At 42.7% G+C, this 23125-nt stretch overlaps 1 protein-coding gene across 2 annotated transcripts; it reads left to right on the top strand.

Annotated features, from left to right (window-relative positions):
• The first annotated feature begins 420 nt into the window (after positions 1–420).
• Positions 421–21850, top strand: ZNF229 (zinc finger protein 229). 2 transcript variants are annotated; one of them, XM_012496742.2, is made up of 6 exons: positions 421–589; positions 1293–1380; positions 5945–6155; positions 6348–6406; positions 15789–15915; positions 17610–21850. In XM_012496742.2, the coding sequence occupies exons 3-6, from the start codon at positions 6122–6124 to the stop codon at positions 19847–19849; spliced, it is 2460 nt and encodes an 819-aa protein (XP_012352196.2). In that variant the 5' UTR covers positions 421–589; positions 1293–1380; positions 5945–6121; the 3' UTR covers positions 19850–21850. The 2 variants fall into 2 exon arrangements, with proteins under 2 accessions (XP_012352196.2, XP_030652279.1); XM_030796419.1 differs by lacking the exons at positions 421–589; positions 1293–1380; positions 15789–15915 and having other exon boundaries at positions 5856–6155.
• The last annotated feature ends 1275 nt before the right edge of the window (positions 21851–23125 follow it).

The raw sequence follows: 23125 nt of genomic DNA, 5'->3' as shown, positions 1-23125 counted from the left end.
TGGGAGAATGGGATTTTTAAGAATTCATATTTACTCACAGAAACCAGGGATTAAGTAAGAATTTTTTTTTTTTTTTTTTTTACCATTCTTTACATGTAATATGAACTACTTTTGAAATAAACGTTTAGTTGGCATTTACACCAGAAAACCAATAATGCTTTATATCCCTGGTGATGGGATGATGGGCTTGTTTGAGAATATGGTCAGGTTCCTACAACGCGAATATGTTAGTACTGAGTAAAAACAGTCTTTTCAACTCAGGAACACCTTGCATGCCGCCTCCCGCCTCCTCGCAGTGGGCGGGACTCAAGGTGGACGCGCATTTACGTCACCATCGCCCCTAGGCTCGGACTGCGCCGCGGAGGGTTCTGGGAAAGGTAGTCCCACACCTCGAGTCGACCACTTCCGCTTCCGGTGGGCGCGCCACCTTGGTTGCTTCTTAGTCAGTGGTGAGGCGTCTTAGAGACGTGCGTCTCCAGGCGGTTGTACTGTCCCGCCACGGGAATTAGGATCGGCTCTATAGGACCAGCGTGAAGGAACAACGTGCGGCCGAGGGTCGAAGCCCACGGATTTCCATGAGCTCGGCCTGGTGAGGCAGGGGTGTGAGGAGGCGCGCGTATCGAACATTCTGAGCGCCTGTGCGGGCTGGGCCCGGGTCGGCAGCCCTCGCAGTACGGGCTTGGAAAAGCAGTTTGAGGCCAGCTCTGGCTTTGAGATGAGATCTGCAGTGCGCTAGACTCCACTGCGGCAGTCGCAGATCGATGACGTGAATTTTCTCAGGGTAGCCGCACACCCACTTGTGGAGTAATTTCAGAGTTTTCTGCAAAGTCATTTCTGTAAACAGAAAGTTGATTCGCTGTGTTCTGGTTTTATCCTTTGAAATGTATTAAGCGCTGTGCAAGTCCTAAGAGTTGGTTTGCGGTATCGTTGCTGGCTCTGCTTTTTGTAGCCGCCTAAGCACACACAGGCAGAATTTCACTTGTAAGTGTCCCACAGCATGTGACAGTCAGCTCTGGATTCAAATCTTGAGATTTGTCTTGATTCTCCTTGTCTCCTGAAAGGGGCAGTGAAAGTAGGCTTGTAGACGGTTGCTTTGGGCATCAGGAGTGGCGTGTCCCTTGTACTCAGTCCTGTAGGAAGAGAGGTTCTTTTCCTCGACTCCTGAAGCAAGTAGCGAGGGTAGATTACAGGAAGGGGTAGTTACATCCAGCTGGCACTGAGAGATTCCCCCTGTGGCGTGGTGGGAATTGGGGTTAAATCATGTTATTCTGCTGCTCATTTTTCTTTCACAGGCTTCCTTCTTGGAATTGTTCGTTTCTCGGAGAGAATTGTATAAAAGAGAGAGAAATAACCCCACATCTGTTGACACCGGAGCTCCAGGTGAGTGACCTTTGGTTCTCTTTTGTGGCAATGCCAGGTCTCTTGGTGACCTCATTCTTCATCCCATTGATTTCACAAATGTTCAGTCAGACCCCTTAGCCACACCTGCCTTCCCCTAGAAATGGGGAAGGTTTAAGGAATTTCCCAGTGTCTTTGTTTAGTGTATTCTCTTCTTGGCTCCTAATAGTAGGTCACTGGGTCAGTAAAGGCTTACACCGTTTCAGCGCCATGCTAGGGAAGAAACGCAGGGTAGAAATAATTAGAGTAACTGTGATGGTGTATATTAACTGAGTGCTTACTATATGCCGGGTATTATGCTTTATCCATGGTGTCTAGGACAGTGCCAGGCTTGCCAATAAATATTTGAATAAATGAATGTATTTCTATTGAATTTTCTGAGCAAGTTTGTATGTTAGCTATTATCCGCATGTCACAGATGAGTTGCTAAGGTTTAAAAAGTTTAAAAAACTTAACAAGTAAGACCTGGCCAGGAGACCTTCTAACCAGAAACGAGGTCTTTGCACTTACGCTTCCTTCTGGACTTGTCTCATCCCGGCTTTTCTCACAGCTGGTTTATTTTTCAGGCAGCTCTTAGAGACTGTCCCTGACCACCTGATTTAATGTTGCTCTTTCCACAGCTGCCACGTATGTTTCACCTGATAGCACCTACATTCTTGTTGGAAAACAGGAATCTATCATGTTTGCTTTATTTTCTTCATAGCCCTTTTTGCAACCAAAGGTCACCTAATTTGTAGAGAGATTAACCCACCCGAATGTAAGCACCATGAGAACAATTACCTTTTCCATCTTAATTTACTGCTGTATGTCTAGTGTTTATTCTCCTAAGATGTTGTTAGACACTGAATGTACATTTACTAAATGCATGAGTTCCTGTATTCCTAGGTTAATGCTGGATTGGGTCAATGGTAATAGTTTATTGATGATTTTCTGTGTACCACGTACTGGGCTTTGAAGTTTATTCACATAGGCATGTGTGTGAAAGAGAGAAAAACTTAATTATTTTAGTTTTGCAAGTAAGGATTATCTTTATTTGACAGAAGTACAGACTCATTCAAAAGGTTAAGTCTCTCCTGTGGTGTTAATATAACTACAAAGTGGCTGAACCAGAATTCGAACCTAAACCTTTTGACAACTCCAATATTGAGAAACTAGAGCTGCAATTTTCAAAACCCTGCTCTCCCTTTTGCTATCTTATTATCTTATCATAACTTCATAATTTACCTGTTTTCCTCAGACTTAAACCTCAGAATCATATTTATTTCTCCTCCTCTTCATCCCTACATGGAATTATTCTTTTAGTTTTGTTATTTCTACCTCTGCAATTATCTCTTATTCCCATTACTTCTTTGTCCCACTGCTTTTGTACCAACTCTTTCTGTCACCCTCTTTCTCCCCCAGTGTGAGCTCCATGCAGTCCAGAAATGTATCTTTTACTGTATCCTAAGCACCTGGAACACAGTAAAAGTTCATTATGGCTGCTGATTTCCACCTAGAATGTTAGCAGCTGCATGAGCACAGAGTTGTTGTCTGCCCTGTTCACTCTTGGGTCCCAACACAGCCAGCATAGTCCTTAGCACCCAAATTACTAAGTCCATGAACTGGAGAACAAAATCACTTCTGCTGTGAGTTTTTAGCACCCAAATTACTAAGTCCGTGAACTGGAGAACAAAATCACTTGTGCTGTGAAGATGACATCAAGAGGACCCAAGGATCCATATCAGCAAGCTGAGTTCAGGTTACTCCCGTTCTCCCATTTAAATATTTATTGAGCACCTGCTGTGTGCCAGGTACCAACGGAAATACTAGCCCTCATAGAGTTCACATTCTTGTGGGTGGAGAAAGATGGTCAACAGGAAAAATAGACTGTAGGTAGGGTGTCAGTTTCATGGAGAAAAATGAAGCAGAGGAGGGTGTAGGAAGTGCTGGTTTGCCAATTTGAGAAGGATAATGAGGGATGAATTTCACTGAGAAAATGGTGCTTGAATAGGGACCCAAAGCAGGTGAGGGGCCTGAAGGCATCTGAGGAAAAGCAGTTCCAGGCAAAGAGAACAACACGAAGGCCCAGTGATGGGGGCATGTGAAGAACAGCAAGGAGGCCAGAGCTGAGCAGAATGAGAAAGAGGGAGGATAAGTGGGAAACTGAATATTGGGAAGGAAGATAGTGTAAGGTCTTTGGGCCATTGAAAGGACCTGGTGCAAGGTTTTGAGTAAAATGATGGTTTTGGCCAGAGAAGAATATGAGTTTATATTTTTAAAAGATCACTCCAGCTGCTGTGTAGGAAGTAGACTGAAACGAACAGGAGTAGGAACGCAGAGGCCATTTAGGGGGCTGTCACGTTAATTCAGGTGAGACATGATGGTGGTGTTGATGGTGGCAGCAAGAATAATCTGATTCTGGTTCTGATTTGTAGGTTTTTGCTGATGGATGTAGAGTACAAGGAAGAAATCAAGGATAACTAGAATATTTCCTCTTCATTTCAAAGGAGAGAAGTACCTCTAGGGGCAAATCTGGAGTTTGCTTTTAAACATGTTTTTTGAGTTGCTGTTTAGACATAAGAGTGGAGATGGCAGGTTGCCATGGAGTCATCAGTGTGTAGATTATATTGAAGGCCTGAGGCTGGATATGTTCACCAAGGGAGTGAAAGAAGATAGAGAAGACCTTTATGTGCTGACTCTTGAGGCTTCCTGACCTGAAGAGTTCAGGGATAGGAGGAGGAAGCACAAGGAAAATTTTTACCCACTGGAAGTCTCTGGAAACCCTGAAAATCAGCCAGTCAGAGGAAGTGAGGGTAAGTTAGCAAGTTTGCTTCACATGTGGCACCTGGACCCACTTTGTCAAGCATCCCCTGGAAACTTGTTTAAAACACAGACTCCTGGGGCTCTACTGCAGAGACATAGAATTAGAACCTTTGGAGCTGGAATCTAGCAGTCTGTTTTCATCATTGCTCATGGTGATTTTTAAACATACCGAAGTTTGCAAAGTGCAGTCCTAGAGGATCCTGAAGTTTGAGTTTAAGTGGCATTGCGGTGGAGGCCTTGTTTCAGATCTGGCCTCTACTCTTCCCCTTTGTCCTTTGTGTAGGAGGGTAGCATGTTGCCTGGTTGTCCACACCTGGGTCAAAGGGCAATCCCCAGTTCAGGGCAGTGCATGAAGGGAGGGAGAGAGAAAGATGCTTGTCACTGTGGGCCATGCAGAGGGCTGGTACAGATGGTTAGAGGAAAGAAGGAGATTTGAGTTCCTGAAGCAGTAAAATCCAGTGAGTGTCCTAGAGTAGACAGCCCAAGTATGTGTAGCTGTTTGTCTGAACTTGACCTTGAGACTTGAATTTCAAGAGGAAAGAGGTCAGGCAAGGTGGGGAAGGGTGGAAACTCATGCCCACTGTCTTTGCACTACCTCCTGAGTAGCTCTGAGCAGATTGTAAGAGTTTTGTTCCATCTGTGTGCATCACCTCCTGCTGATAGAATTGCTTAAGTGCTTCCCATGTGCCAGAGCCATGAAAGGTAAATAAAGAAAAAGAAGACTCAATTATTTTGATGACTTAGAGATCTGACCATGGAGGCCGTATGAAAGGTGGTAACCAGCAATTTATACCATGTGTTGCTGGATCCCAGAGTAATTAATTCAGTCTGGGGGGTGGGGCAGAGCAGAAGGGGCTTAATTTCGAAAAGGAATTCTTGCCCTCGGCTCCATGAGCATAACTCAGGAGTTCCATGAATTTGAATGGGAAAAAAATTTATAATAGTCTAAGTCACAAGTAGCATTTCATTGTGAACAGGTGCTAAGTCACAATATTATTAGCAGTACTTCTGACTTTGTCATCCATATACATCATAGATATTTTCATGTCATATTCTGGTTTGTGCAAATATTTCAGAGTATTTATGCTCATTACTGTTTTGAAATTGTAGTTAAATTCGTTGTTTATATTGAATGTATTAATAAAGTAGCACTATACTTGCACAGTGAGCCATGCAGAGTTTTAATAGTTTTGAAGATTGTATTTCCGTATAATTCTTTGCATTTCATTTTATGCATTTAAAACTTTATTCTGAGTAGGGGTCTTTAGGTATCATCAGATTAGTGAAGGGAGGCCATGGCACAAAAAATGTTAAAAATGCTGACTTAAAGATGGCTGTAATCTTTATCCTGATTTCTATAATCCCTAAGTATGGGGATTTATTGTATTTTATTTTTTGCAAGTCAAACAGTATTGCCGTTAATAAAGCTTTTTCTCTCCAGGTGTTTCTTCACAGGTCACTGGTCCCATATATTTGTGGGGTCTCCCTGCCCTTCTGAGGGGCCCTGTGCCTCACTGAAAATTTAGCTGCAGGACCCTCCTCACAGACACTTCTGTGACTGTCCTTACCCATCTGCAACACTCTTGGCTTTCTGGACTAAGCCCCTTCAGAGTAGGGGACTAAACCTAACAAGTACTCAGTAAATGTCCTGTAAACTACTGAATGACTAGTATCCAGAGGATGTGAACCACAGCCTTGGGGCCCAGAAGAAAGGACTAAGTAAAGTTCCCTCCTGAACCTACAGGTCCCCCGACCATGGGAAGCAGTCACGCTCTGGACAGTAAAGGTGGAGACAGGAACTTGTCAGAGCTTGGAGTGTCTCCGGAATGAAGAAGGCCTGGATCTTCTGCGTCTCCAGCTTAGGAAAACCAGAGAATAAATACAATTGCTGCTGCTCTCAGAAAACCTAGCAGAAGAGACCATGGAGACTTTGACCTCAAGGCATGAGAAAAGAGGTGACAGTTAATAGAGGGGGTGGGCGGAGGGAGAATCCAAACTGAGTGTGGAGGAGAAAAAGTTGGGTGTTGAGGAATTTCCTCAAGTGAGAGGAAACCAGTCTGTAAAGCTGGGCACCTTCCTACCAGGTAGATGATCTAGAGCTCCAGGCAGCACCAACTCCTCCTCATGGCCTCTTTCTCCTCCTACAGCTCTTCATTCTGAAGCCTCAGCTGTTTCCCAAGATAGGGAGGACAAGATCATGTCTCAGGTGGGTTGTTTTCTTTTCTTTCCCGAAATACCACCTTAGGCATCAGAGAGAAAACATATGTCCCTGCTCGGTAAAAGGAAAAAGAGTGAAAAATATATTGGGTGAATACATTTCTCGTTGCATTTATCCACAAAATAGTGATGTGAGACAGATAGTATGATTCTGTTTTAGAGATGAAGAAATGAATGGAGGATCCAGGATTTGAACTCAGGTCAATTGGATTCGATAATCTACCTTTCCGCTCTGCCTTCCTGCCACCACAATAGCTTAATGCAGAGGCCCAAGCCTAGATTAGCAAAGAGATGACTCTCCAAATACTGAATCATTTCTTCCTGGGTTGTTCTCCTCTGTGGAACATTATTCATTTATAGATGTAGTATTCTCCATGTAGTAGACCCTACGAAAAAGTATACCATGCACAAAGTTTTAGAGGAGAAAAGTTTCATCTGTGACAAAATTTTAATATCCTTATTTTCAGAAGAGGGTTATGCATAAAGACCTGAGCATTCTTGTTCAGGAAGGGAGCAGAGAAAAACTAATGCCCACTAATCATATGAAAAGATCATGAGCCTCTATTAATCAAAATGATAACACATTGAAATAAGATTTATGATTCTTCTTCTAGCAGACAGCCAACGATTTGAAAGGTCAACATTCACTGTTAGCTGGGATATGGAGAAATGGGTACATCCACACAGCTGCAGGAGTATTTCAGCCTTTCTAGAAGTTCTCCTTATTCTGGTCGAGCATTTCCCACTCTAAGAATTTTTTCTAAGTCAGGATAAATGTGCAAAGAATGATAATTGCAGCATCATTCATAACAGCCAAATGTATATATACACACATATATACACACATATATACACATATATATGCACACACACACGCATATATATATACATACATACATATAGTGATAAGGATTCCATGTTCATCTATTGAATTAGTGAATTGTTTCATTCATTCTTTTGTCTAGATTCTAAGCTGCTATCAAGTGAGATAAAGTAAATGAAAATATAGGGATATGGAAATAGGCTATCCTTTAGTATATACATATTTCTTAATTTTCTTTTAAATTGAAAAAAATCATAGCTATTGCAGAATTTTAAGTATGTTTTTTCAACACATGAAACATTATTTTCTAAACCTTTCTTTTTATGAAGAGATTGTGAAAGAATTTTGAAGATTTGATTCACTTCTTTTACTGTGTACCTTAATTTTAAATATTACTGATTACTTCCTGCCGTGAAAGTTGAAGCAATTAGCACGTTTTTACTTCCCACCATCTTCTGATTGTTATTATATTGTTATTGTCATTGTTATCTTCTGATGTGTCACCATCAGTTCCCCCAGTTGAGACTCACTTCTGTGTATTTAAGTCATTGCTCACCACCTCTCCTTTTACCACAACTTTCTTACTTGAATTTATTTGTTGGTTGCCTCAATTTCATCTACAAAGACTTTGGATGCAGTCTTTTTGTTCCCCTACGCCAAAGACTTGGCTGTAGTATCCTCTGCATTTTTCCAAGTTTAAGAATGTTGTGGGCCAGGTGCAGTGGCTCGTAATCTTAGCACTTTGGGAGGCTGAGGCATGCGGATCACTTGAGCTCAGGAGTTCAAGACCAGCCTGGGCAACATGGTGAAATCTTGTCTCTACAAAAATACTAAAAAATTAGCTGGGTGTGGTGGCGCATGCCTGTAGTCCCAGCTACTTGGGGGTTGAAGTGGGAGGATCGCCTGAGCCCAGGGAAATCAAGGCTGCAGTGAGCCAAGATGATGCTACTCTACTCCAGCCTGGGTGAAAAAGCGAGACCCTGTCTCAAAAAAAAAAAAAAGAATGTTGGTTTTATGTTCAAATTGCAAGTTGCCAGGGCTTAAAATTCTTCATTCACACTTTCTGGACTCAGTACAGGTTGTGTCATTTTCTTCTTGTATTAGGTCTTGTGTAGGACTGTATCGTGGCTTCTCCATTCACCTTCTGGTGAGCTAAATTCATTCTTGTCATTTTTTTCCAGAAGCATCTGTTGTGTTTATGCTTCGGTGTGTGGCATTTTCATGGATCACGCTTTATTTTCCTTGCTCTGTTCTCTCGGGCATTAATTCTGTTTGTGCCTGATGTCAATTATTACTATTATTTAATCCAGTTGGTCTTCCTGGAATGCCTACTGGATAAATGGTGTAACTTCTGGATCTGTCCTTCCTATTCTTTCACTTTATTTTCTCTTTCTCTTTCTCTCCTTCCATCTTCCTTTTCTTTTTCTTTTTCTTTTCTTTCTTCCTTCTTTTTGCCATTTTCCACTGCGTTCCAGAATCCTGTCCTGTTTTACAGTTTTTTCTTCTTGGATGTTCATTCATCTGTTTAGCTAATCTCTAAGTTGTTTTTTTCTTCCAATCCTAGCAGTGATTTTTTTTTACACTTAAAAAATTTCTGATTAATTCTTTTTCTAGCAAGTTCCCCCCTACACAAAACTTGAGTAGGTGTAGCTTTTTGAGCCCTGTGTGTTAAGATGGTCTGTGGGACTCCCATGGAGATGTTTTTGGGTTGTCTGCCGTACTCACTCATAGTATTAAACCTCTGTAGCTCAGTCATGTTAATTATACTAGTTTATACATATTTCATTATAACTTTTAAAATAAAGATTTGGTAGAAGACAGACCATACCAAGGTCTATAATAAAATAAATTAGGTTTCCCCTAATTGAAATTCTGTCCTCGCTAATATGCCCAACATTAACAAAGAGGTGTGAATCCATGAATATCTTTGTCACGTGAAAGTATGTTACCCTCTTTTTAAAAAGGAAATGGGGCTCGGCACGGTGGCTCACACCTCTAATCCCAGCACTTTGGGAGGCCGAGGCAGGCAGATCACCTGAGGCCAGAAGTTCAAGACCATCCTGGCCAACATGGTGAAACCCCGTCTCTACCAAAAATAAAAAAATTAGCCGGGCATGGTGGTGCATGCCTGTAATCCCAGGTACTCGGGAGGCTAAGGCAGAAGAATCGCTTGAACCTGGGAGGCGGAGGTTGCAGTGAGCTGAGATCATGCCACTGCACTCCAGCCTGGGCGACAGAGTGAGACTCCATCTCAAAAAAAAGGAAATGGAAACATGTATGCTTTCCCTGTAGTGTGTATTTTACTACTATAAGATATTCAATTCTGATTACTACCGGTTTTAGCACTACAAACAGTACAAACACATGATTTTTGCATCCTGTTCTTTAATCTTTAAATTCTATGATGTAAATGTCTAAATATTGCTGGCCCAAAGGGGTATACTTTGTGTGAAAAAAAACCACTCAAACTCTAAGTGCTTTTTGTATTCTGACACTCAGCAACAATAATCACAGGCAGAAGACTTCTGTGACCAAACGTGGGTGGGTTTCTCCTCAAACACCAAGTAAGCAATCAGTTTTGTGGCAGTTTTGCTGGGTGCCCTTCGGTTCAATTCTGACACTGTCTACCTGGAGGTGTGTCAGATCCCACAGGTTGAGGATTTGGTCCCACAAGAGACTGCTCCTCCCTCCCACCAGTTGCAAGTTTAGCCTTCCAGAACTTGTGACCAACCAGCTGCAAGTTGGGGTTCCCACAACCCACTCTTTGGGTTTGATTAATTTGCTAGAGCGGCTCACAGAACTCAGGGAAACACTTATGTTTACTGGTTTATTATAAAGGATATTACAGAAGGATACAGATGAAGAGATGCACAGGGCAAGGTATGGGGGAAGGGGCATGGAGCTTCATGCACTCTCTGGGCATGCCACCTTCCCAGAAGTTCTCAAGTAGGCTCCTGTGTCTGTTGTTCCCTCTGTGTGTCCAAGCGTTCTCATCATTTACCTCCCACTTATAGGTGAGAACATGCGGTATTTGATTTTCTCTTCCTGCATTACTTAGGATAATGGCTTCCAGCTCCTTCCACGTTGCTGCAGAGGACATGATCTCATTCTGTTTTATGGCTGTATAGTATTCCATAGTGTACATGTTCCACATTTTATTTATCCTAGTCTACTGTTGATGGGCATTTAGTTTGATTTCATGTCTTTTCTATTGTCAGTAGTGCTGCGGTGAGCATGCGTGTGCATGTGTCTTTATGGTAGAATAATTTTTATTCCTTTGGGTATATACCCAATAATGGGATTGCTGGGTTGAATGCTAGTTCTGCTTTAAGTTCTTTTAGGAATCACCACACTGCTTTGTATAATGTCTAAACTAATTTATATTTCCACCAGCAGTGTATAAGTGTTCTTTTTTCTCCACAACCTTGCCAGTGTTTGCTATTTTTGACTTCTTAATAATAGCCATTCTGACTGGGGTGAGGTGGTATCTTGTGGTTTTGATTTTCATTTCTGTAGTCGTGTTGAACATTTTTAAATATGCTTGTTGGCTGCATGTATGTCTTCTTAATTTTTACTTTCTTAATGGTGACTGTAAAGAAGTTTAAGGTTCTTATATAGTTAAATGATTTATTAGTTCCTTTTTGAAAATTTGGTTTCATGTAGTTTCAAAAGACCTTATCCATTCTCAGATTAATCAAAAAGTCATCTAAATGGCTCTTTAATATTTATATTAAAAATGTTTTTCTCATCAGCAAGGTCTGAAAAAATGTTTTATCTCTAGTGTAACTGTAATTTATTTTTGTAAATGGCATAAGGTTGACATTTAAGTTCATTTCTTCAAGATGGATAGCCAGTTATGAAAATGTTATTTTTACATCAATCATTCTTTTTCAGGTCAACCAAAATACCACCCTCATTTGTGTGTGTGTGTGTAAACATATATATATATATTTATGTTTGTACATGTAAATATATAAAATATATATATACACACACACACATATATGTATGTATACATATCAAATACAAAGACAGAAGGAAATACAGCAATTGATTGATATTTCACATGGACCTGACTGCTCCTGCATTCTGTACTCTGGTTCACTGAGTTACTTGTACATCTGCACTGAATACCAACTTTTTTTTTTAAGACACAGTCTCGCTGTGTCACCCAGGCTGGAGTGCAGTGGTGCAACCACAGCCCACTGCAGCATTGACCTCCCAGGCTCAAGTGATTCTTCCACCTCAAGTAGCTGGGACTATAGGTGCGCCATCACACCTAGCTTATTTTATGTTTTGTAGAGATGTAGGTCTCCCTGTGTTGCTAAGGCTGGTCTCAAACTCCTGGAATCAAGTGATCCTCCCACCTTGGCCTCACAAAGTGCTGGGATGACAGGCAGGAGCCACTGTGCTTGGCTTAAACACCTACTCTTGAAATTTAGAAATTTGATTAAAAAAATGATGTTGGAGTTAAAGTTTGGCTAGAACTTAGTAATGGTGCCCTTTTGTTATGGTAGTTTTTGGGTTGGTGTTGTTGGTTTTTGTGTTGTTGTTTGAGACAGGGTTCTGTCTGTCACCCAGGCTGGAGTGCAGTGGTACGTTCTCAGCTCACTGCAGCCTTGAACTCCCAGGCTTCCACCTCAGCCTCCTGAACAGCTGGGACTACAGGTGCACACTACCACGTCCCACTAATTTTTCTATTTTTTATAGATATGGGGTCTTGCCATGTTTCCCAGGCTGATCTAAAACTCCTAGGCTGAAGTAATCCTCCCATGTCCGAATCCGGGCTAACATGTAAATATTGCAGTGGCCTCCTATGTGGTCTCCTTGTGTGTATACTTGATCCATTCCTATGTTTTTCCATGCTGCGTCGGGTTCATAATTTTAAGACAGCTCACCTAATCTTATTACTACCCACTGTAAACTACCCTTCAGTGTTTATTTGTTTCCTGCTTTTGGGAAAGACCAAAATCATCAATGTAGCCTAAGAGGTCCTGAGTGATCTGGCTGCCGCCTACCTCACAGCAGCATTGCCTGAGGCTGAGATACATGCGCCGTGCTTCTTACCACTTCAGGGTTTTCACCAACTGTTCCCACTGTCTGGAATTTTCTCTCCTCTGTTTTCCCTCAGTTAATTTCTACTTATGCCTCAGAATTTAGATCCAGTGTTACTTTCTCAAACAAAGCATTTGCCTCTGTAAACATTGCTTCTGATAAGAATGGCTTACAGTACCTGGACTGTCTGTGCAAACAATATGGTTTCTACTAAAAACCTGCTTTTCTGGAAGTCTGAAACTTTGGTATGTGCTAGTCAGGAAGTCAGGAGGTACCTGTGTGACCAGCCTCCAATGAAAACCCTGGGCACCGAGACTCCACTGAGCTTCTCTGGTAGACAGCATTTCACAGGCCTTGTTGCGATTTATTTTTGGAGGAATTAAGCATATCTGTGTGACTCCAGTAGGAAAGGACTCTTGGAAGCTTGCACCTGGTTTCTTTCCAAGTTCACCCCATGCGTCTTTTCCCCTTGATGATTGTGCTTTATTTTCTTTCACCGTAGTAAGTCTTAGCCATGAGTGTCACTGTATATCAGGTCCTGTGAGTCCTCATGGCCAATCATACGACCTGGATCTGGTTTTAGGAACTGCCAATACTAGCTCCATGAAACTTTAGCTTTTTGGCTCATCTCTCTAATTCCTGGTGCCTAACATTATTTTATAGGTACTGAATATTTCTTGGAAAAGTAATATGGTGTGCATTCTGTATTAGTCTGTTCTCATGCTACGAACAAAGACATACTCGAGACTGGGTAATTTATAAAGGAAAGAGGCTTGAGTCACAGTTCCACATGGTTGGGGAGGCCTCACACTCATGGTGGAAGAGCAAGGGATGTCTTACATGGCGGCAGGCAAGAGAGGCTGTGGAGGGGAATTCCTATTTATAAAGCCATCAGATCTCGTGAGACTTACTCACCATCATGAGAACAGCGTGGGAAAGACCCACCCCCATGATTCAATTTCCTCCCATCAGGTCCCTCCCATAACATATGAGAATTATGGGAGCTACAATTTAAGATGAGATTTGGGTGGGGACAGAGACAAACCATGTAATATGCACTAAAACTTTCTATAGCTACCATTCCTTCGTATCAAAAATATATGCATGACTTAAATAAAAAAGTCAAGTGAAAGCAGTCATCTCATTCTTAACTTGTAATACCTTGTCGCAGGGACTCCAGGGACATGCTGAAGGCAAAATATAATTCTGAGAGCCCTCGTATGCAGTTCTCAAGAAAGCTTGCCACTGTCCAAGTGAAGACAGCAATGATATTACAGTAATATTTTGATGATCACTGTATTGCAGAATACATGACTGCCATTTATTCTCACTGGACTGGAACAATTAGCTTTAAAAACACAGGCCACCATTCGTAGCTGAAGGGGACACAGCGTAGTTTGAAATTCCTTGGTTCAAAATGCTACTTTTGAGGTCTCACCTGGTTGAGGAGATGGTTGCATGACATGAATTAGCTGATTTCTGTCAGTTGTTGACATGGAAGTCCCTTAAAAAGGGTGTGGAAGGGAAGAGGGGCTGTGGTAGCAAAGAGCAGGATTTGCCCACCTGGTGATGGAAGGGTAGTGAATGATTGGGAAAGAACCATCATTCTGGCAGAGAAAATGATTTCGGGGTACATGCAGGCATGGGCACCGTAAATTAGGCACTGTTGGAACCGTAAATTGTAACAGCCTTCTTGGAGAAAAATTTGGCAATCTACAAGTCAGAGTCAGATTATAAAATGTGCAGACAGGTGATTCACCTGATCCAGTTCAGAGAAATTTCCTGAAGAAGTGCTCACAGTAGGCTGGGTGTGTTAGGCCATTCTGGCATTGCTACAAAGAAATACCTGGGCAGATCACGAGTTCAGGAGATTGAGACCATCCTGGCTAAGATGGTGAAACCCTGTCTCTATTAAAAATACAAAAAAATTAGCTTGGCGTGGTGGCACGTGCCTGTAGTCCCAGCTACTCAAGAGGCTGAGACAGGAGAATCACTTGAATCTGGGAAGCAAAGGTTGCAATAAGCCAAGATTGCACCACTGCACTCCAGCCTGGGCAACAGAGCAAGACTCTGTCTCAGAAACAAACAAACAAAAAACAAAAACACAACGAAAACCCGAGACTGGGTGATTTATAAAGAAAAGAGGTTTAATTGGCTCACAGTTCTGCAGACTAAACAGGAAGCATTGCGCTGGCATTTGCTGGGCTTCTAAGGAGGCCTCAGAAAGCTTACAGTCATAATGGAAGGTGAAGGGAGAGCAGGAACGTTATGTGCCTAAAGCAAGAAGTGTGTCGGGAGAGTTGGGGGGCGGGGGTATAGGTGCCATACAATTTTAAGTGACCAGATCTCGCAAGAACTCATCATAAAGACAGCACCAAGCCATGAGGGATCTGACCCCATGATCCAGACACCTCCCACCCCCACTTCCTAGTACTGGGGATTACAGTTCAACATGAGATTTGGTCAGGGACAAATACCCAAACTATATCAGTGGGCAAATATCCAAATATCAGTGGCTCACCCCTGTTAATCCCAACACTTTGTGAGGCTAAGATGGTAGAATCACTTGAAGCCATGAATTTGAGACCAGCCAGAGCAGCATAGCAAGATCCTATCTCTACAAAAAAAATAAAAATTAGCTGGATGTAGTGGTGTGTGCCTGTAGTCCTAGCTACTTGGGAGGCTTACTGAGGCATGGGGATTGCTTGAACTCTGGAGATTGAGGCTGCAGTGAGCTATGATTGCACCAGTGCACGCCAGCCTGAGCCACAAACTAAGAGACCCTGTGTCCAAAAAAAAAAAAAAAGTGCCCCAAGTGAGCACAGGATATGACGTGTTTCTTGCTTGACGCTGCATATCTGGAGTAGTTAAGTTGGTTAGAATTGAAATTGCTGGCACCAAACATTAATAAACTGGAGCTGACACACCAGGCTGAACAACTTCCTGCTATCTTCTTTTTTTAGAAATGTGCAGTTTATCTTTATTGTTTAGATTTTTATTTATTTGTTTAATTTTATTATTATTATACTTTTGAGTTTTAGGGTACATGTGCACAACGTGCAGATTTGTTACATATGTATACATGTGCTGTGTTGGTGTGCTGCATCCATTACCTCGTCATTTAGCATAGGTATATCTCCTAATGCTATCCCTCCCCCTCCCCCCACCCCACAACCGTCCCTGGTGTGTGCTGTTCCCCTTCCTGTGTCCATGTGTTCTCATTGTTCAATTCCCACCTATGAGTGAGAACATGCGGTGTTCGGTTTTTTGTCCTTGCGATAGTTTGCTGAGAATGATGGTTTCCAGCTTCATCCATGTCCCTACAAAGGACATGAACTCATCATTTTTTATGGCTGCATAGTATTCCATGGTGTATATGTGCCAGATTTTCTTAATCCAGATTTTTAAATTTTTTTATTTCTATAAACCTCCTCTGTGGACACCAATTTGTCTTCGTCTAGTAGATGTTTGTGTTAATGGTTTTTCATTTTAGGAGCCATTGAGCTTCAAGGACGTGGCTGTGGTCTTCACTGAGGAGGAGCTAGAGCTGCTGGACTCTACCCAGAGGCAGCTGTACCAAGATGTGATGCAGGAGAATTTCAGGAATCTGCTCTCAGTGGGTGAGAGGAGTCCTCTGGGTAACTGGAACTGAACTTCTTGGAGTGTTCTTGTTCCTGGAGAGAAGATATTTTTGACTTTTTTACACAGGTTAAATCCTATTTTTATAGAACTCTTAGTTCCAGCTGCTATAAAAAATTGCCAGACTGAGTGGCATATAAACAACAGAAGTTTATTTCTGGAAGGCACAGTCCGAGATCAGGGTGCCAGCATGGTTGGGTTCTGGTGAGGGCCCTCTGTCAGGGTGCAGGTAGCTGACTTCCTTTTGTGTCCTCACGTAGCAGAGAAGAGCTCTCTGGGCATCTCTTTTCTAAGGACACTAATTTCTTTCCTGGGGGTTCCACCTCCATGGCTTAGTTACCTCCCGAAGACCCACCACCTCCTAATGATATCACGTTGGGATTTAGGATTTCAACATAGGAATTTTTGAAGACTGGGGCAATAGATGGAGAAACTCCAAGAAATGCATCTCCAGGTGAGAACCATGAGGCCTAGAGGTCTTGGAGACAAGAGCTTGGCTGGGTAGTGAGGAGCGAGCTTGCCCACAGGAGGTCCCATTCCTCACCCCTTGTCTTGCCGGTGGGTACTGTTGGCAGCATCGTAGATGATTATTCTGCAACTTCATTTCTTCTGTTCAGTTCCTACCTTCTCATGGTTTCTCTATGCCTTTCACAGAATATCATACCCAGAATGAGCGAGGGACCTCTGGACTTCCGTCCCTCTAATAGAAACAGCCAGGCAGTAGAAGGCAAGCCAGTGGCAGAGAGACTGTCCCAGAATATTGAGAGTCCTCAGATGAATTTCTCACTTTCTTCTAGTATTAGTCCCTGGTTATAAACAGGTTCTTGTTACCCAAGCCCTAAAAGATAAAAATAGCCAATAAAGAATATCAGAAAACATGGACAAATTTTTAAAATCATCCAGAACTATGGTAAATATGACAGTTTGATCCTTTGCAGCCTGGGATCCAAAGGTTCTCAAGGCATAAGTAATGGTCATAAGTCAAATATTTGTATGTCTTCCTGCCTTAACAGTATTTTCTGGATTCCTATTGAATCTGCTCATACAAGACGACACAGGTGGTGCACTTTGGAAAATTTAGCACCCTCCTGAAGTATGGCTCACAAATACCCAGAAGTACAGTCACCCCTGAGACACAGTGCAGGGAGAAGGCCGTGTGGGCTTCCTGCATTTAAATGCCAGCTCCACCACTGCCTTACAGTATGATGGAACAGTGTGCCAGGTTACCTACCCTCTCTCTGACTTGGTTTCATCATTAGAAAATGAAGGTAATATAATGGTTTCTGCTTCAGTATTATTCTGAGGTTTAAGTCAGTTAATATGTGTACATCATTGGCAGATAGGATGTGTTACAATAGTGTGAGATATTATTAGCTATAGCAGCATTATTAAGCGAAGAAGTGAACTTTCTCTATAAAAATATATTCCGAAATTCTTTTATTGCCTGGCAATTCTATGATGAGACATAGTTTGGTACTCATAGGATCATACTAGCATTTAGCTTCAAAACTTGTTAATAGGAGCCTCTTCCTGTCATAAGCATAAGTGCTCTAATAGTTATGATACATAAAGCCTATTTTTTCTCTAGGCTATTATTAGTTCAGGTCTGAAAGTCTGATGTCCCTGAGCCAGTCTTTTACTAGTTCTCATCTCTGAATTGTCTTTAACCTCATAGGAGACAAGAATGGAAAGGATATGGAGTATATTCAAGATGAAGAATTAAGGTTCTTTTCACACAAAGAGCTCTCCTCATGCAAAATCTGGGAAGAGGTGGCAGGTGAATTACCTGGGAGCCAAGACTGTAGAGTAAATCTGCAAGGAAAAGACTTCCAGTTCTCAGAAGATGCTGCTCCCCATCAAGGGTGGGAAGGAGCATCTACGCCGTGTTTTCCAATTGAGAATTTCCTGGACAGCCTACAAGGGGATGGGCTTATCAGTCTAGACAATCAACAGTTTCCAGCCTGGAGAGCTATAAGACCAATCCCCATTCAAGGATCTCGGGCAAAAGCCTTTGTGAACCAGTCAGGGGGTGTTCAAGAAAGATGTAAAAATCTCAACACAGAAAACACAGTATATAAGTGTAACTGGGATGATTACAGCTTTTGCTGGATATCTTGTCGTGTTGATCACAGATTCCCTGAAATAGACGAGCCATGTGGCTGCAATAAATGCAGAAAAGACTGCATTAAAAACTCTGTACTTCATCACATTAACCCTGGAGAGAATGGCTTGAAAAGTAACGAATATGGAAATGGCTTCAGGGACAATTCAGACCTTCTCCCCCATCCAAGAATACCTTTGAAAGAGAAACCCTATCAATATCATGAGTTTAGTAAGGGCTTGGGGCACAGTGCCCATCTTAACAGACATCAAAGAATTCCCACAGGAGAGAAATCTGTTAAGAGTCTTGAGCATGGTTGGGGCATCAGACAGAACACGCACATACACAACCACCCCAGAGCCCCTGTGGGAGACATGCGCTATAGATGTGATGTCTGTGGAAAGGGGTTCAGGTATAAATCGGTTCTTCTTATTCATCAAGGGGTGCACACAGGAAGGAGACCCTATAAATGTGAGGAGTGTGGGAAGGCATTTGGTCGAAGTTCAAACCTGCTTGTCCATCAGAGGGTCCACACTGGAGAGAAACCATATAAATGCAGCGAGTGTGGGAAGGGCTTCAGTTACAGCTCAGTGCTTCAAGTCCATCAGAGGCTGCACACAGGGGAGAAGCCCTACACCTGCAGCGAGTGTGGCAAAGGCTTCTGTGCTAAGTCTGCACTGCACAAGCACCGGCACATTCACCCTGGAGAAAAGCCCTACAGCTGTGGTGAGTGTGGAAAGGGATTCAGCTGCAGCTCCCACCTCAGCAGTCATCAGAAAACACACACCAGTGAGAGGCCCTACCAGTGTGACAAGTGTGGCAAAGGTTTCAGTCACAACTTGTACCTTCAAGCTCACCAGAGAGTTCACATGGGGCAGCATCTGTACAAATGCAACGTGTGTGGTAAGAGTTTCAGTTACAGCTCAGGGCTTCTCATGCATCAGAGACTGCACACAGGAGAGAAACCCTACAAATGCGAATGCGGGAAGAGCTTTGGCCGGAGCTCCGACCTCCACATCCATCAGAGGGTCCACACAGGAGAGAAACCCTATAAATGCAGTGAGTGTGGGAAGGGCTTCCGGCGGAATTCGGACCTTCACAGCCACCAGAGGGTCCACACGGGGGAGAGGCCCTACGTATGTGATGTGTGTGGGAAGGGTTTCATCTACAGCTCTGACCTCCTTATCCATCAGAGGGTCCACACTGGAGAGAAACCCTATAAATGTGCTGAGTGTGGCAAAGGCTTCAGTTACAGCTCAGGGCTTCTCATTCACCAGAGAGTCCACACAGGCGAGAAACCTTACAGATGCCAAGAGTGCGGAAAGGGCTTTAGGTGCACATCAAGCCTTCACAAACATCAGCGAGTCCACACGGGAAAAAAGCCCTATACGTGTGATCAGTGTGGCAAGGGATTCAGTTATGGCTCTAATCTTCGCACCCACCAGAGGTTGCACACAGGAGAGAAACCCTACACTTGTTATGAATGTGGGAAGGGTTTCAGATATGGCTCAGGTCTCCTTAGTCACAAGAGAGTGCACTCTGGTGAGAAGCCGTACAGGTGCCACGTGTGTGGGAAGGGCTATAGTCAGAGCTCACATCTTCAAGGTCATCAGCGAGTCCACACTGGTGAGAAACCCTATAAATGTGAGGAGTGTGGGAAGGGCTTTGGCCGCAGCTCCTGTCTTCATGTTCATCAGAGAGTCCACACTGGAGAAAAGCCCTATACGTGTGGTGTGTGTGGGAAAGGCTTCAGTTATACCTCAGGTCTGCGGAACCACCAGAGAGTGCATTTAGGCAAGAACCCTTATAAGTAGATGTACATAGAGGATTCCATCTGGGACTCAGGGCTTTCTATCCATCTGAGAGCCAGCACAGGAGAAAAACCGTAGGAAAGAAAAACGAGGAGGGCTATAGGAGAAACTGATGATTTTACATTTTCTAGTCTGCATAGGAAGGGAACACCTGGAAGTGTGCTAAATAGATTAGCACTTCAGTTACAAACTTAAGTCTTTAAGAGTCTGTTGTGCAGCAGTGGTTTCACTTTCATCAGAATCTGCCTGGGAGGGAGCTTTTACAGCATAACAAGTGGTGAGAATGTTTCCAAGGTGCTAATTATGGACATAGATTATTTGTGTGGGTTGATAGCTACCAATGGGACAGTGTAGAAACAAGTTTCCACCTTTCTAAAACCAGTTTGGTACATAACTTTTTAAAAATCGCTTTATAAAAACAAAAAGATAACATTAACATTTATTGAAACAAGTCACGCTGAGAAGACCAGGAACAAAGTCCTCTTGGCACATCTGGGTGATGTGTGTGTCTCACATTTTTATCATGTTTTTGTGACTGTTTTATCTTGCAGGTAAGCTTTACAGCTCTCAGAGGAGTTGTAGTACACTGCAGAAATATGTCTTCTTTCCAGGTTAAAAAAAACAAAATCTGATTGGCATTGCATTGAATTATTAATTAAATAAATTTATTTATTAATTGGCATTGCATTGAATTTATAGGTTAATTTTGAAAGAATTTGGCGTCTTTGAAATGCTGACTTTTTTCACTTTTAAAAACACGACTTTTTTACCACTGATAGTATTTTATATGGTCCCTCACTAATATTTCTTAGAGATGGTTAAAAATAGGTTCTGAGTCATCTTGAGCATATTTCTAGGAATTTGTTTTATTGCTGTCATGAATATAATGGTTTTGCTCCAGTTCATTTCATAGTTTAACATATCAAATATTAGGTATCTTAAAAATCACGAATGCCATTTCACCCTGCAGGTTAGCAGTACTAAAATATAGAGTCATCAAATCCCCCATCTTTGGGGGTGGGGGGGGTTGTAGGAACAGTCTGATATGGTTTGGCTCTGTTCCCCACCCAAATCTCATCTCAAATTTTAATCCCCATGTGTCAGAGGAGGGCCTTGGTGGGAGATGATTGGATCACGAGGGCAGATATCTCCCTTGCTGTTCTCATGATAGTGAGTTCTCATGAGAGCTGATGGTTTTAAGGTGTAGCCCTTCCTCGCTGTCTCCTGTCCCCTTGTGAAGAAGGTCTTTATTTCTCTTTTGCGTTCTGCCGTGACTTCAGTTTTCGGAGGCCTCCCCAGCCATGTGGAACTGTGAGTGAATTAAACCTCTTTCCTTTGCAAATTACCCAGTCTCAGGTAGTTCTTTATCGCAGTGCAAAAATGGACATAAGTCTTATGTACTTATTGGTGAGAGAAAATCGGTGCGTTGTTTTCAAAAGAATTCATTAATGTATCAATTCAATTTCTATAACCTTTGAAGTGGCAGTAAATATGTAGTAATTGATACTTGGGAGATAGTTGCCCACTTGGGCAAAAACGCATGCAGAAGGTGGAGTTTTTAAAAGCATTTTTAAAATAGCAAATGTTAATATTCCAGTTAACATTGGTAGGAAACTTTTTAGATAAGTTCAGGCATATGTATGCAATGGAAAGCCACTGGGAATCTTTAAGCACACAGATAATGACAATGAAGGTTGCTCATGAACTATTTAGTGAACCAGGAGAGTTTTAGAACAACAATTGTAGCATGACCCCATTTTGTTAGTATGTTTTTCTGTGTGTATGTTTAGAGCAACAGAGAAAAAAAGATGTGGGAGAGGACATATAACTACTATCTCTAGTGGTGGGATTCTGAATGTATAATACATATGTTGTACTTTTATGTATTTTACTTTGCAACAAAGTATCTTTTAGTTTTAGAATAACAGCGAAGCAATTTTTTTTACAAATTAGCCTGATGGAACAATCCCTTATGATTAAAGATTCATGTTGTAACCTCTATAACTTCTTTGGCTTTTTCTCTTGTTCACCAAACTCCCTGTACCAAAGATAAGGCATAAAAATGAGTGATGTAAATACTCTCAGAGGCTATGTCATTTTTGCTGGCTGGTAGGAGATGAGGCAGTCTAGATAATTAGGAGCCACGATGTTTCCATTTTGCAGTCCTGCCTTCTTGGACTAGTGAGCCCACAAGCCTGGTTTTGTAGAGGGCAGCACACTGTCATGTGTTCCTCCAGGATAACCTCTCTGTCTTACTGACTGAGGAGACCTGGCGCTGCTCTGGTCTGAGCCTTCTGCTGCTTGGAGCTGCCAAAGAGAGAAGACATGTCAGGAGAGGGGGAACAGGCACTTTATATCTAGATAACCAAACTATTTACCATGGGAAATAAGGTTTCAGAAGGGGGCAAGGGGTAGTGATAAAAAGTAATTTACGAAACTGCAGCAGGGTCACTCGGGATATAGGGTTTCATGGCCAAAAGAACAAATGCAGACACCATCCCCACCCCTCAGACCTCAAAGTTTGTGGCTGAAAAGTTTAACTCATTCTGCATTCCCAAAATTTGTCAGCAGGCTCCTCAAATTCTGGGCAGTATCTCCCCCAATCTTCTGGAGCCAGCTGTCAAATGTTGCCTGACTCCCGCAGAAACCTGGGGATGGTTGGAGAGTAACTGGGAGACACAGGACAGTCGCTGAGGCCTGGGGGTGAAAAGATGAAAGACATAGGGGAGGAGCAGTGTGAGGCTCGTGAGTGTGCAGGTGATTCCTGGGTGTGGGGGGGTGACTGCAGCTGAAATCTGGGGTTGTTTGGAGAGTAGCTGGGAGACACAGGAGACTCCCCGAGAGCTGGGGATGAGCTGCTAGATGATGGCAGGCAGAACATGTGGTATATTATTGATGAACGTGCTGACTCTAAAGAATCCCCAGAGGAGGACACGGGAGAGCCCAATGGCTTCATTGATTGCACATCACGATGAGGAAAGGGAAATGGGAGCCTGTGGGATGCTGGTGATGACAGAGGTGAGTGTGGTGAAGCCCTAGATGATGGTGAATGGTAGCACCCCATCCCTGGAGAGGAGCTTCCTCTTAAGTCTGAGTTTCTGAGAGGGGAGAGGGAGAAGCTGGGTGAGGCTAGCATGGATCTTGGGGAGTCCGGGCTGGGGGACCGTTCATAAGAAGAGCCAGACAAGACCCTGCTGTTCTTAAATGCAGACATGATTAGGAAACCTGCAGCACCCAGGGACCCCTACCAATTTGCTATCCCGCAGAATGAAGGAGTGC

Source organism: Nomascus leucogenys, chromosome 17 (genome assembly GCF_006542625.1).
Source record: "Nomascus leucogenys isolate Asia chromosome 17, Asia_NLE_v1, whole genome shotgun sequence".
In the NCBI taxonomy this organism is placed as follows: domain Eukaryota; kingdom Metazoa; phylum Chordata; class Mammalia; order Primates; family Hylobatidae; genus Nomascus; species Nomascus leucogenys.
This window is presented reverse-complemented; position numbering and strand designations above follow the sequence as displayed.